Source organism: Oncorhynchus mykiss, chromosome 16, assembly GCF_013265735.2.
Source record: "Oncorhynchus mykiss isolate Arlee chromosome 16, USDA_OmykA_1.1, whole genome shotgun sequence".
Classification (NCBI taxonomy): domain Eukaryota; kingdom Metazoa; phylum Chordata; class Actinopteri; order Salmoniformes; family Salmonidae; genus Oncorhynchus; species Oncorhynchus mykiss.
The window spans coordinates 48,459,070-48,472,710 of record NC_048580.1 but is presented as its reverse complement, the minus strand read 5'-3'; the positions used below and the strand labels follow the sequence as shown (position 1 = coordinate 48,472,710).

The 13,641-nt window shown below is 42.2% G+C and overlaps 1 protein-coding gene across 5 annotated transcripts in view; it reads right to left on the bottom strand.

Annotated features, from left to right (window-relative positions):
• Positions 1–13,641, bottom strand: part of LOC110492174 (synaptotagmin-2) — a 76,270-nt gene that overhangs the window by 10,623 nt on the left and 52,006 nt on the right. For 4 of the 5 annotated variants that reach the window (XM_021566254.2, XM_021566253.2, XM_036947127.1 and 1 more), the window contains 4 exons: positions 5,718–5,934; positions 5,151–5,311; positions 1,340–1,477; positions 527–694 (listed from right to left, as the gene is read on the bottom strand). In XM_021566254.2, coding sequence (XP_021421929.1) covers positions 527–694; positions 1,340–1,477; positions 5,151–5,311; positions 5,718–5,907 — 657 coding nt within the window. In that variant the 5' untranslated portion in view covers positions 5,908–5,934. The remainder of the gene's footprint in view (positions 1–526; positions 695–1,339; positions 1,478–5,150; positions 5,312–5,717; positions 5,935–13,641) is intronic. The other variant, XM_021566255.2, reaches the window with a different exon arrangement.

The following is a 13,641-nucleotide window of genomic DNA, read 5'->3' as shown; positions in this document are numbered from 1 at the left end:
CCAGATTGGGAATTTAGCCAGGACACCGGGGTTAACACCCCTACTCTTACGATAAGTGCCATGGGATCTTTAATGACCTCAGAGAGTCAGGACACCCGTTTAACGTCCCATCTGAAAGACGGCACCCTACACAGGGCAGTGTCCCCAATCACTGCCCTGGGGTATTGAGATATTTTTTTAGACCAGAGGAAAGAGTGCCTCCTACTGGCCCTCCAACACCACTTCCGGCAGCTTCTGGTCTCCCATCCAGGAACTGACCAGGACCAACCCTGCTTAGCTTCAAAGCAAGCCAGCAGTGGTATGCAGGGTGATATGCTGCTGACATAATTATGAGGTGTTATCTGAAACATCAGTCAAGCAGATGAATCGAATGAGAGAGAAAGCATAGCTGATGCATCAGGCTTTGGGAAACTGGCTGTCTGGCAGGAGTTATGGTCTGGTCATCCACCATAGTTTAGGACTATTAGATTTATCTTTAGAATTCTGATATACGGTATAGGAGAGAGATCAAAGTACAGTAGCCTACCTTGAAGATGAAGGTCTCATTGAAGGTTGGATTCAGTGTCTTCTTGTGCACTTTGGTGGTAAAATGCTTCTTCTTGTCTGGGAGGACGTAGACCTTGACATAGGGGTCCGATGTGCCACCGCTGTCCATGGAGAGGAGATCAGCTGCTTGGAGGAGGCCCACTGTGAGCTGTGGGTCAGGGGTCAAGGGTCAAAGGGGTCAGTCAATCTGCCTCAATGCACTATGTACCCAGAAAGTGTCAGCTCACAGTTCCGGAGACGACCTTCTGTTCTTGGAACAGATATTTATTTGAACAGATGAAAGAAAGCCTTTGCTTTATGCTTGTATAACACGTTACGATGCTTTAGTCTGTTGTGCGGTCCTCAAGGTCTCAGTGAACAAAGAAGATTCTCCACAGAAGAGTAAGAGGACGGAGCAAACGCTGCGTAACAGGTCAAGGAAATCCATTCATACGTTGCTTATATAACACAAACAAGGAATGGAGTCTTGGTAAAAGTTTGACTGATTTTATCCTGAAAGGATAACTGTAGAATGATGGGTTGAATCAATCCTTTAGTGTCAGAAATGTCACATTTACTGCTGTCCTTGGCTTTTGCCCAACCAAGACATATTCATTCAAAGCTGCATTTTTTTGGAGGCTAAAAAACACTCACCAAATGGCATAAATCAATTGCTTTGAAAACTAACTTGGACTAAAGGCTTAGGCCGTTTGCGCACTGAAGCTTATTTTTGGACTTTTTCCCAACACAGTAAAATAGTCTATTTAAGCTAATGGGTCGTAAGAAAGCCACCTGTTCAAGTCAAAACACCCACCTTGTTGTCCTGGAAGTCGTAATCTATGGAGTACTGAAGCTTCCCGAGCTTTTCTTTCTCCTTCACCTCTTCCTCTTTCTCATCTCCAGTCATACCAGTCTCAGCGTCATCTTCATCATAATCATCATCGTCCTGTTTCTAGAATGACAAGGGGGCCGGAGGGGGCGTCAGACATTTGAACAGAGAGAGTAAAAAGCACCTATAGGTTCTTCTTCAGCAGTCTGGTTAGTCACAGCAGCCATCTACCTGCCACTTCCCCCCCACTTGTTTACCCAGATGTTACCAGTGCAGTGTGCACATCTTTTCATACATGACCTTAGTTGCAACATGACTTGATTTCACTATTCCTTGGGTGACACCATTTGCTTTTGCACTCTATATTCATTGTTCATTATTTACTGTATAGTCATTGACAGAAGAGAGAAATAGAGGGATATACTGAATGTAAAAAATAAGAAAATGTGAAGTAAATCAGTCAATATGTAGTCAGAGTTTGCAACAGGGGTAGCCCCAGGCAGGACAAATGCTGTGCACCCTATAGATCTTATAAAAGCATCCTTGAGGCAGACATGTACTATAGATTGGATCAGATCTGAGATTGTGATCGCTGTAACTACTCATGCTTCTGAAACGTTGAGAATCTATCCCATTGCAACACTCTACAATAGAGTAATAAGAGTCAAATATACCACAACATGTCCTGCAGTGATTACACCTCCACTGACAAGCAACACTTGTCTACAGCAGATACGAGCTAATAACTTCTGCTAATACACAATGCTTGTTACAGATGTATTGTACAGTATCTATAGTTATTGGTAACATTTACAAATCCCATTGTCAGTTCATATGATCATACAATTAACAAAATGGCTAACCATGACACTATGGTAAATGAGAACTTGTTCTCAACTAGCCTACCTGGTTAAATAAAGGTGAAATACATTTTTTTTTAATGGTAGAATTACTGACCCATTTAAGGGATTTTTTGCATGCCTTTTTGAATATTCATTTTTAAATATTGTGCATGACACATAAACTACTCAATATGTAAATTAGTAGGGCCATGCTATTCACCGCAGAGCTTACCCTGGAAGAGGAACCGGGGCAGTCTGCAGCTCATTCTACGTTGTATTCTAAAACACAGACAGCCATCCACACACAACACACATTCACAGACACAAACACCCACCCAATTACTAACACATTCACACAGACACTGTATTCACCCTTGCATACACAGCCTTACATACTGTATATACCTCACATTAACTGAGCATACTTTTAACCAACAACAAGCATACGTAAGCACACAAGCCCACATACACTCCCTCTATAAACACACGCATGCACACATACACACACACTCCATCTCTTTATAGTGGCATTCTGTAAATTTGTTGTGGTAAATGCTTTGCATTCGAGCATGCCAGGCCACACAATGCAGGAGAATACAGTAGTCCGTATAGAGAGAAAAATGTAGATGAAATGACTCAGTTCTTCCCAGTCTCTTATAGCCTTCTGATGTACATGTAGGGATTGTATCAACAACACTAATAATCTTGGTAGTCAAGATTGCATGCCTCGCAATCCTGAAAAACTGTGTACGTGAAAATTGCACAGCCATAGGAAGTCATGCTATTTTGGAGAGTTCCAGTCTAAATCATACCATACATGCAGTGGGATTTAAGGATACCGAACGGTATGTCCGAAAGTATGCCCCCATTGTCATAACTATGATGACTTTTGGTTCGTGAGCGCATTCGTGGAGTTATGAAATCCATATCTATGCGGTCAATTGGTGTACTGTACTTACCTCTGGGTTGTACATTTGAATCATGCTGTCTAACGAGAAGTCAAATGCGGCTCACGTTTTAACCAGTGGTCAAACTTTCTGGCCCACCATTCTTTTCCACTAACACCACTGCTCCAGGGAGGAAGGGACACGTTGACTAAAACCTAATGGGTCAGCAGCATCATGGGTCATCCAGGATAATTACTCTCAAGTCAAGTTGTGGCCATTCAATGGTACCTTCTGAAAGGGCTTGAGTTGGTCTTTGTCAAGAGATACAAACCACTTTATCTCACCTTGATCTCTGAGCATATTTGCACAGCTGAATTTAGGTTGTAGAAATGACATATGAATTTCACACTCAAAGCAGAGCATGGAAAAGACTTGTATTATAGTTACTGTAAAAGACTTCTGTGATGATTACTATGCACAATAATGTGCTTGATTAGATAACACGATTGTGCAAACATGTTTAATGATCTCAATGAGGTAAAGTTTCACCCATAATTTGACAAATAGCCAACCTCACCCTTTGCACATGCATGTTAGTGATCTCTACTGGGTTGCCTCAGTGCACTCGTCATCATTCATCAACCATAGGATGAGTTTCACGTTCATTTCAAAACCATTTCAAACATTTCCACTTCAGAGGTCATATCGTTTAAAAATATATATTTTACCCAAATTGCAACCTCTCCATAGATACTCAAGACATCATCATGGCAGTCGGTGTGGCAACATATCAAATCAGTGGACTTGCGAAGCAGCTTAATCGCTCCCATAGCTAGACCCTCAAGCACCCACAGCACCTACAGTAAGCTTGCAAGACTTAGAAAGCCATAGCACCCACTGTCATCATTGCCAATCCCCTTCCACAAGCCCAGCCCACCACCACCTTTCCCCCTGCTCTGGTCTGCGCTTACACAGAGTGGCCAGAGAGGGGCGCCGCGTGCCGTCAGACCTACCGTAGGCAGAGAAGTCCACCACAGTCAAGATACACGGAGCACACATAAGACACAAAGCAGGAAGGAGGAAGAGGAGAGCAGAGAGAAAGGAAAATATTGAACTCACAGCAGACACCAGAGAGGGAAATTAGAGCAGAGGCAGAGTCAACAACTACACTATAGGGCCAAGGGAAAATGACACAGTTCTAGAACCCACCTGAGACAGTAACTGTAGACATTAACATAATCATACTCCCCTCCAAGCTCTAAAGGGGCACTGTGTTTTAATGAATTCCATCAGTGCTTGGATATTTCTGTTGTTGTTGTTGAATGTTAAATTGACTCATAATGTACTTCATAAAATGATCTATGGCACACTAGACATTTAGCCCCACATTACCACTATGGACTATTTAGAATTATAATTTTGCCGTGGCAGTTTTGTGCTACATGTAATTGGTACACTTTATATTCCATCCACAATAGTATAATTGCCCCATGCAAAAGTGCTCAGCTGTGTCATTTTTTATCCAGGTCCCAATGCACAAGAGAAAGCAGGACTAAACATTTCTGACAAATACACAATATTTAACAACAAGAAATGAAGAAGGAAGGGCGAATGTTTTCTCGAGATGTTGACAGTTCAATGATGGGTTAAATTATCTACAATATATTTAAATTGCTATAAATTGTAAATGTCTAGACATGGCTCAATTTTCACCATGCCATCCACTAAGTGATGTGGTTATTAATTAGGGGACAATAGGTGCTCTATGCTGCTATTGACAAATATTCTACTGAAAGAGCAACTTTTTGTTGAGTGTTTGTTGACATCTTATTTCTTATGTTTTATAACTATACATTTATTATTTCCAAGTCGGAATGATCCATCATCCCAAAAATAATTTTTGGGGGATGCATTATTTGGTACATATTCCTCTGGTTAAGCATCCACAATCTTTAAAGCTTTGCAGCTTTCTTGTCATTATAGCTTTAAGGCAATGTAGGCCAAAGTTAGTTTGTGTGAAATGCAGGGTCCTCCTTCATGACAATACACCCCCAGGTTTGAACATACCTCTCCTTCTTTCATGTTCTTCATTCCCATTTCACCCTTCCCTTTCTTGCCCTTCTTGTTCTTCTTCTTCTTGCAACAGCACTTCTTAACGATGCAGAAGCAGCAGGTGAGAATCAGGGTAGCAGCTACCACAGCGATGGCGATGATGGCCCATGACGGCACTGTTATACACACCCAAACGCAGACACACACAAACACAACACACACAGACACACACAAACACATAACAAAGAAAGAGAACGGTTTGACATTTGACCAACCAATGATTTCCCCCTGCTGATTGATATGAGAGGCCAAAGTCATAGTATAGAGGCCCTTGCTTAGTTAACAATTACATTTGGTGCAAATTCGATTTTTAGAGAATGCCATTAGGAACAACACCACCTGATCGATACTGAATAATGGCATAATGGGCACGTCAATGGCTTCAGGGGAAGAACAGATCTAATTCCAAAGCCATTGTTTTTAGAGTATTATCAATACAAGTCATGAAATCTCATCTGGACAGGTCTGAGTGTTAGTTGCTGTGCAACGTCCAGCCCAGCCTCTCACCAGACAGGCACTCACATGGGATCTTGTCGATCTCATTGAGGAACTTATTCTTGATGTCGTCGAAGTCGCCGTTCTTGACAGCCTCTGTGGAGTTGTCAGCTGCGGTGGAGGCCACGGGGCCAGGGGCCACAGTTAAGACAGCAGCCCCGGTGGGCTCAGGTCCAACCATGGCTTCAGGCTTTTTCTTGAACAGGTTCCACTTCATCCTAGACAGCTAGACCAAACACAGTCCCTATGAATAGAGAAAGAGGGCTGTTAACACCGAGTCATAAAGGCCACACACAGGTCCTTAACATTCTGGACAATCTTGGAGCAAGGCTGTTGCTATTCAGGTGCATCATTTGTAATACTACACAGGCTCCTTTTAGCAGCACATTGTATCTATCTTTGCATTTTGCATCACAAATGCCTGAGCCAAATCAGTGTAGTAGTGTGAATAGTGTGAAGTTAAGTGCCAGAGCCAGCAAAAGACAGCTTTGATTCTCTGATGCTGGCTCTGTGCGTGGTCAAAACAGTTATTTAGTCACAAAGCTGTTATCGGGGCTAAGAGTCAAACTGCGACAAAACAGCAGCGGAGTGTGAGCAGAATTGTGTCAAGTGATGAGTGATTGAGCTGTAATCAGATTCAGAGAGGGGCTGTGAAGGATGACAAACCTAATGAAAGGAGACTTCTCTATCTGATTCCATTAAAGCAATGGCGATATTGGCAAACAAAAAGGATTTCTAATTTCTCAATCGCCAATCCTCCGCTCCACTGATGAAGATACTGTCTGTCTCAATCGCTGTAGGTGAACACTTGAATGAAGTTGACAACAGAAAGGATCATCTGTATATTATTCCGAGGGACTAGAACTAGTTAGGAATGTGGTATGACACTAGAATTACGTATGTTTGCGACGTATTGCAAGTTGATGTTGCAGAAGACAAATGGCTTGTGGAAAGACTGCAACTACTAAATTGGCTAAGCGAAAGAAGACCATGAGGGGATAACAAATCATTTTTGAAGTGAATCATAAGCCGTAGTTGTATTAAAAACACATTTCCGCAAAATTTCATTTGAAAAGAAAATGTTAGTGAGGAGGGAAATTCACCCACGCAATTACAGTAATAGTCAGTTAGGATTCTATTCAAACACTACAGTGGGTTTAAAAAAAATAATGTTTGGAGAAATAACTTGCATTGTGGGGAAGATTTTCAGTCTACAGACAGGAGCTATAGTGTACCATCATGCTATCTGTGTCACACCCCATGTAAACAGTGTTTTCCCTGACATCTCGCCTAATAGTTTCTCCTCTTTCTCCACCATCTTGCTCATCTTAAATGCTCTGCCTCAAGACTCTGGATTTCATTGCTCTTCCATTTAAACACATTCTATTTTGTTGAAATACAGTAGATAGGTCACAGAGTATCGTAAATAGGACATTTTAGTCATTTAGCAGACACTCTAATCCAGAGCAATTTACTCTGAGTGCATACATTTTCATACTTTCCATAATGGTCCCCCATGGGAATCTAACCCACAACCCCGGCATAGCAAGCGCCATGCTCCACCAACTGAGCAACACAGGATTATACATTTCAGTCTTGAATGTACTTACTACGACTGTGATATGTGATTCTCACTTAGCCATTTTAAGATTAATAACTGCAAGTCGCTCTGGATAAGAGCGTCTGCTATAAATGACTAAAATGTAAATGTGAAATAACATCAAAGACTTTGAATGTTCAGCCAGCCTGTAAGCCAGGGGTGTTAGGGGAGGCGACCTGTCTGTACTTGCTCTGCCCAGAATTGATAGTAATTGCTGACATCCAGCCACTGGGGGAATCACAGTGTGGATCCTCCACCTGTGTAAGGCAAACCCACCCAATCAAATTCTTACAAATAGCACGCTGCGTCTGATTGGCTGTGGGGCATGTCTGTTACAAAACATGCCAAAGGTTTGATGGGCTGTATCAGGGGGCAGACATTTGTTAAACATGAGGTATGTGTCACACATAGCCAACAACAGTCATCATAGTCCAACTCTTGGCTGTGAAGACTTAGTGTTGGGTGTTTGGGTTGTGTGAGCAACAACCCAGTGATAATCACCAGCCAGCCAGGCTCTAAGGCGGGTAGATTTATCCTTCTGTTTGACCCTCAGGGCAGACTAGGCTATGCAGAACTGAATTAACATTGGGAGAGATGGTGCGGTGAAGCGTTTTATGTCTTCTCCTGTCGAAAGGTGGCAGGCCGCGGGAGGGCTCAGAGGACCAGGGTTAGTCCAATGCTTCATGGCAGTCATTATCCCTGCTTTATGATCAGCTCTTACCACTTACTGCTGGTGAATTCATTATATATGGTGTTTTCCCTTTGAAGGAGGCTTTAAATTCAATGAGAAATACCTCCTTTACAACACAAGCCAAATAAACAGCCAAACAAACATCAATATATAGAACGTCTTTCTTCTGCCTTAATGCCCTAACTATATGTGTACAATAGTCTGGTCAATATCTTATCATGAATATGCTGTCTAAATACTACATGAAATGCAGTCTCCCATGAATCATTTTGTTTGACTATACAACTGGTCTGGACAGAGCTTTTCTAAACCTTGCCGTCACAATTCTAAAGTAACACTTACTCCATCTAGACGTGTCCTTAGAGGCAGCATATCAGACGAACAAAACATTGGCAAATACTTACTTCCACTGCTTTAAATGAAAAATGTACTAACTAAACAACTAGCTACAGATCTGTGACAAGAAACAGCTTTATCTGTAGAGCTCCATCTCTCAGTGTGTTTCTCACGGTTAGTTAGTGACTCCTCTACTTCTCCTCATAACTTCAAACAAAATGGCTGTCCTCCACATCCCTGAGCAACATGGCTCCTGGTGTGATATGTCCCTCATCACTAAGCACACTGCCTCAGAATTGGATGCCAATCAAGGGCTCTTAGCCTGTATTCTTCATCTGCGTATAAACAGACTGGAATAAAGAGCAGCTCTCAGAAACCGTTGTTGACTTCAAATAATCACACCACAAAAGGTAGGAAATTATACAGCTCATTTGTGGTTTGCAGTATTTTTGCGAACTACCAGCTGAGATGTGGATGCGAGGGGAATTACTGTTGGTAAGCAGAGAGGAACGTGGCTTTTTCAAATCAACAATGTTTGGGTAGACTCAATGTTGGAGCGTTGTATAATCCTAAGTTCAATATTTACTCTGTTTCACTGACGAATGATGGCAAAGCTAGCTTAGGCAGAAAACTTCAATAAAGAGGCACTCTGTTCAATTGTCATTACCATGTACATTAGTAATGGGGGTGTATCTTGCTATGGTAGAGAGAAGGCATTACAGTAATTACTATCTAATTGCTGCACTACTTTGTTTTAGTATTTATAGGTCATAAATAATAATAAAGCACATTCTAGTCACACCTCAGTATGGACACCTCAGTATGGAAAGTTCTCTCTATATCTATCTACCTATCTTTCTCTCACACACGCACACATACACGCATGCAAACACACCACATTGTGTTTCCCTTGTGTGTTCTGGTGTTCTCTTAGCTAACATATTACCCAGCTTAAACAAAAGTGAAATGTAATTATGGGCCAGACAGGTCAATGGCAAAGAAATCCAAACTGATCCCTCTGAACCCTTCAAAGGTACCCATGGGCAAGGCGCTTAGCTAATTATCCTACCACAGTCAAGAAAGGGCATAGAACAAACCAAAACATAGTGTATCATATAGCTACAGAGATCCTACTTTGCCGTCTGTGGATGATGTGACATACTTAAGACATACACTTAAAAACATACATGTACAGTATGTTGATGAGGTATAGGAGGAAGTGAATGGGATTAACATTATTTCTGGCAGTGTGACAACATCATCCATGCTGAAGGGAGTTTCCTGCCTGGGCTGCTAGTAGCTCCATCTATATGCATCAGAGTGTCTCTGTTTCTCAGAGGGCTGATTAGCACGCTGGTCAGTCCTGGCAGAAAATAATCTGAGGACAGAGAGCACTAAGCACTGAGCAGTAGTAGTGCAGCTGCTACATTACACAACAAGTTCCCTGACTATGATTAATTAACACACTCGTACAGCCAGACGGATGGACAAGTCCTCTGTTTTCCCCTGGTCCCTGACAACCTCACCTCCATCCCACTCCTGCACAGCTGTTTGCTAGTGCCCTGCCTGTGTCCGGAAGTGAGCTAACATTTTGATTACACTCCCCTTTACTCTACTTGGAAGGAAAATACATAATTCTAAACCATGGCAAAGCTGGTTGATATTCCTCTGTATATTCAGCTCAAAATGGTCACTTCATGTAAAGGGAAAATTGGTCATACGAGCATGTGGGCTGTGGCTGGGGGGCAATGTTGCTGGGATGCTGGGAGTGTTACGCCCATGAAAACAGGGGAGAAATAATCACGAGAGTGATACGGTGTTGTATTCTCAATTCAATTTTCAGTTCAATCATTTTACAAAAGTAACACATTACAAAACAGAAAAAACATTATACACAGCAAAATATCTTATTAACAACGCACATGTTCATTCACAATCGACATAAAATGGCAGCTACTCTGCTACTCTGCTATTCTTCGCTACAACCGAGCAGGGCTAATATTACTCTCTTCAAACGACAACTTCCTCAAGACGTTACTAAGACACACCTTAAACACTCTTGACATGTTAGCGAGTTATAAAATTTTTTGTGTTGTATTGTCTTTTTTTATTTTTTATTACCCCTTTTTCTCCCCAATTTCGTGGTATCCAATTGTTGTAGTAGCTACTATGTTGTCTCATTGCTACAACTCCCGTACGGGCTCGGGAGAGACGAAGGTTGAATGTCATGCGTCCTCCGATACACAACCCAACCAGCCATACTGCTTCTTAACACAGCGCGCATCCAACCCGGAAGCCAGCCGCACCAATGTGTCGGAGGCTACACCGTGCACCTGGCAACCTTGGCTAGCGCGCACTGCGCCCGGCCCGCCACAGGAGTCGCTGGTGGGCGATGAGACAAGGAGATCCCTACCGACCAATCCCTCCCTAACCCGGACGACGCTAGGCCAATTGTGCGTCGCCCCACGGACCTCCCGGTCGCGGCCGGTTACGACAGAGCCTGGGCGCGAACCCAGGGACTCTGATGGCACAGCTGGCGCTGCAGTACAGCGCCCTTAACCAATGCGCCACCCGGGAGGCCGGTGTTGTATTCTCAATTGAACTTTTAGTTCAATGAGAAAAGACTGCGATTTCCCCAGGAATATGGGTGGAGACCAGAGCAATCGATCTCCGGCTCATAGATTAAGAGCATTTCGTAGATCACAGATTAACAGGCACCACAAAATAAAATAATCAATATAACGTTTACACATTACTCTCACAATTCGTACCCTTTGTACGCTTGACGGATTTTAACTTTAACACAATTATATGAATGTTATCAATCTCTATCAACTAATACTGAATGCCTCTTTTTAACCTTAGATGTTTTAAGATCCTCACATACTATGAACTTACTTATACTTTTTAATGTATAACAGGCTATGAATATTTCCTTTAACCTGTCACAGGAGCAGCCGGGCGGTAAATTAAGTATTGGACGGTGGTCATTGTGAAAAGGCTGTTATATTCACAAGGACTGTTAGCTCAGCTAAGGTCAGCCGTTGTGATGGTTGACTGTTAGGGTAGGTTTGACAGCATTGATGGGGGCTCTGTGAGATACAAGGTGATCTAATGTATGACCCCAATGGGAAGTATTAGCCCCCCGCAGCACAGCAGGCTGTCATCTGGGACTGTATGGGTGGTGCGTATGACCTGCAGATGATCCAGCCTGCATTCTATACATTCATTTGAATGACATCTTACTGCTACATGGAAATTGTACTGAGCAGTGAAGACAGTAAAGACAGCCTTTTTACTCAGATAGTCCTTTATAGGCCTTAGATTTGTGTATTTTCTAGAGAGGTGTACATATTTGTCCTTTCCATTTTAACACAGAGCAATTATATCCATCCAAATTGCACAGAGCAACTCTTGGCACAAATTAATTGCAATAAGTTGACAAAGAAATGAATAAAAAAAGAATTGCTTCAAGACATGACACGGCACGGCGACATCATAAACGAACATCAGCGTCTTGGTTACGCTAATGGAAATAGAATAAATATTGTCTGTAGTCACGTTGATTCACTCCTGGAGTCCTGACGATGCCCTCCCCTGAGTCTATTTGAGCTGATCATCCCAGTCCTATAAGAACAGAGGGACATAACTTCAATTAGGAGCCAGACAGACAGACAGACAGACAGACAGACAGACGTAAGGTTGAACAGAACACCTTTTTTGGATATAGCCTATTGTGTTTTTTCTTTATTTGACTGAGTACCCAAGCCTTCACTCTAAACATATTAAGCCCCTCCTCCTATAGAACAACTCTTATACTTACTAGGCTTATAGGCCTACCTCAGGTGATTCGTTTCGTGATTTTCTTTTTTTGCATTAGAATGCTAGCCAATAGGCCAACGTGAGTTTCCACGCATCTTAACTGACTCTGAGAGAAGTTGAGCGTAAAAGGCTTCTGGTGCCATTTCAATTAGATATTATGTGCAGATTTGTTTCCTAAACTCTTTACTTCCCTTGGCAAGGCAATTTACCCCTGCTGAAATGGACCGGGGGCTCCCAGAGCCTTAATGGCCTAGTTTGAGCACAAGTTTTAATAGGATTACTGTGAAACTACTAGAATGGCTGCTGCCTCTGCTTATGTATCATCTGATGGAGAAAGAGATGAAGAGGCTGATCTGGACTGACTGACTGGCTCTGAAACTAAGTTATTTCAAATATTTGGTTGTTGAGATTGCCACAAATGTCTCATGAGTGCAGTCATTACGGATATTTTCGGACTGAATATACAGTATAATAAGTACAAGAGACAGTGGAAAACACTTTGGTACTTATCTGGGTTTCTTTCAAAGACAGCTGGCTGCTGAATATGTCACAAATCACTATGTTTAATTAATGTCCACTGTATTTGGTGGATGATGACTAAAGGTGGTATTTGAAATGTTATCTGTCAGAGAGAGACACAGGCAATCCTCTCACATAGCTAGCTCAATGTTTGGAGCGTTTGCCCCATTTTCTTTGACAGTATTTTTCGCTGCAACCTCCTACACATTATCTGCAGCGGCAATTTCTCTGTCTCCAATAATCAAAATGTTAGGGGAATGTGATCTAAATAAAGCTGTGTACTTTAGACAGAAGCTTTTCTACTAACACAGCCAACAACCATTATGTATCAAACAACAGTCATTCTCACAGCAGGTTTATGGAGCTCTTAGCTCAGTCTATAACGAGGACAGAGTCAGATACGTTTGGAACTAGTCGCAAAGCATGTATGCACTGCTTCGGGGTGCTTTCAGAGAATGTCAAGAGACTATGGTCAAATCTTACAAAATGTCAAGAGACTATGGTCAAATCTTACAAAATGGAGTGCCCACATTCAAAGGGCTAAAGACAATGTAGAGATGGTGTCCTGCAGTTTGACTCTGACCTGGAGCCTTCTGGGCTTGTGCCACACTGAATGCCCCCAATAGTCTAGTAGTGTATTAGTCTGCAATTAGGGAACTGTCATTTATTTTAATTAAAGCTTGCAATTAAATGAATAGGCATTGAGCGGCAGTATCCAGCTGACTCATTGCAGCCCTAGCCCTGTCTCATCAAACCCAAAGGCATGCTTGTCTACTAGTGTTAACCCGTCTCAAAGAACACATTAGTACATTAGTTTAGGATCAGGAATACAGCATGCCATTGGGTTGTGATCTTTACTCTGAAAGATATAAAATGAGGAATCTAATCTCTGGGCATTAGACAAATATTTGATAGCAAGAAGACATTCAGTAATGCACCAGGTCTGGAAAGGGTTCAGCTTATCAGGTTTCCACACCAATGCC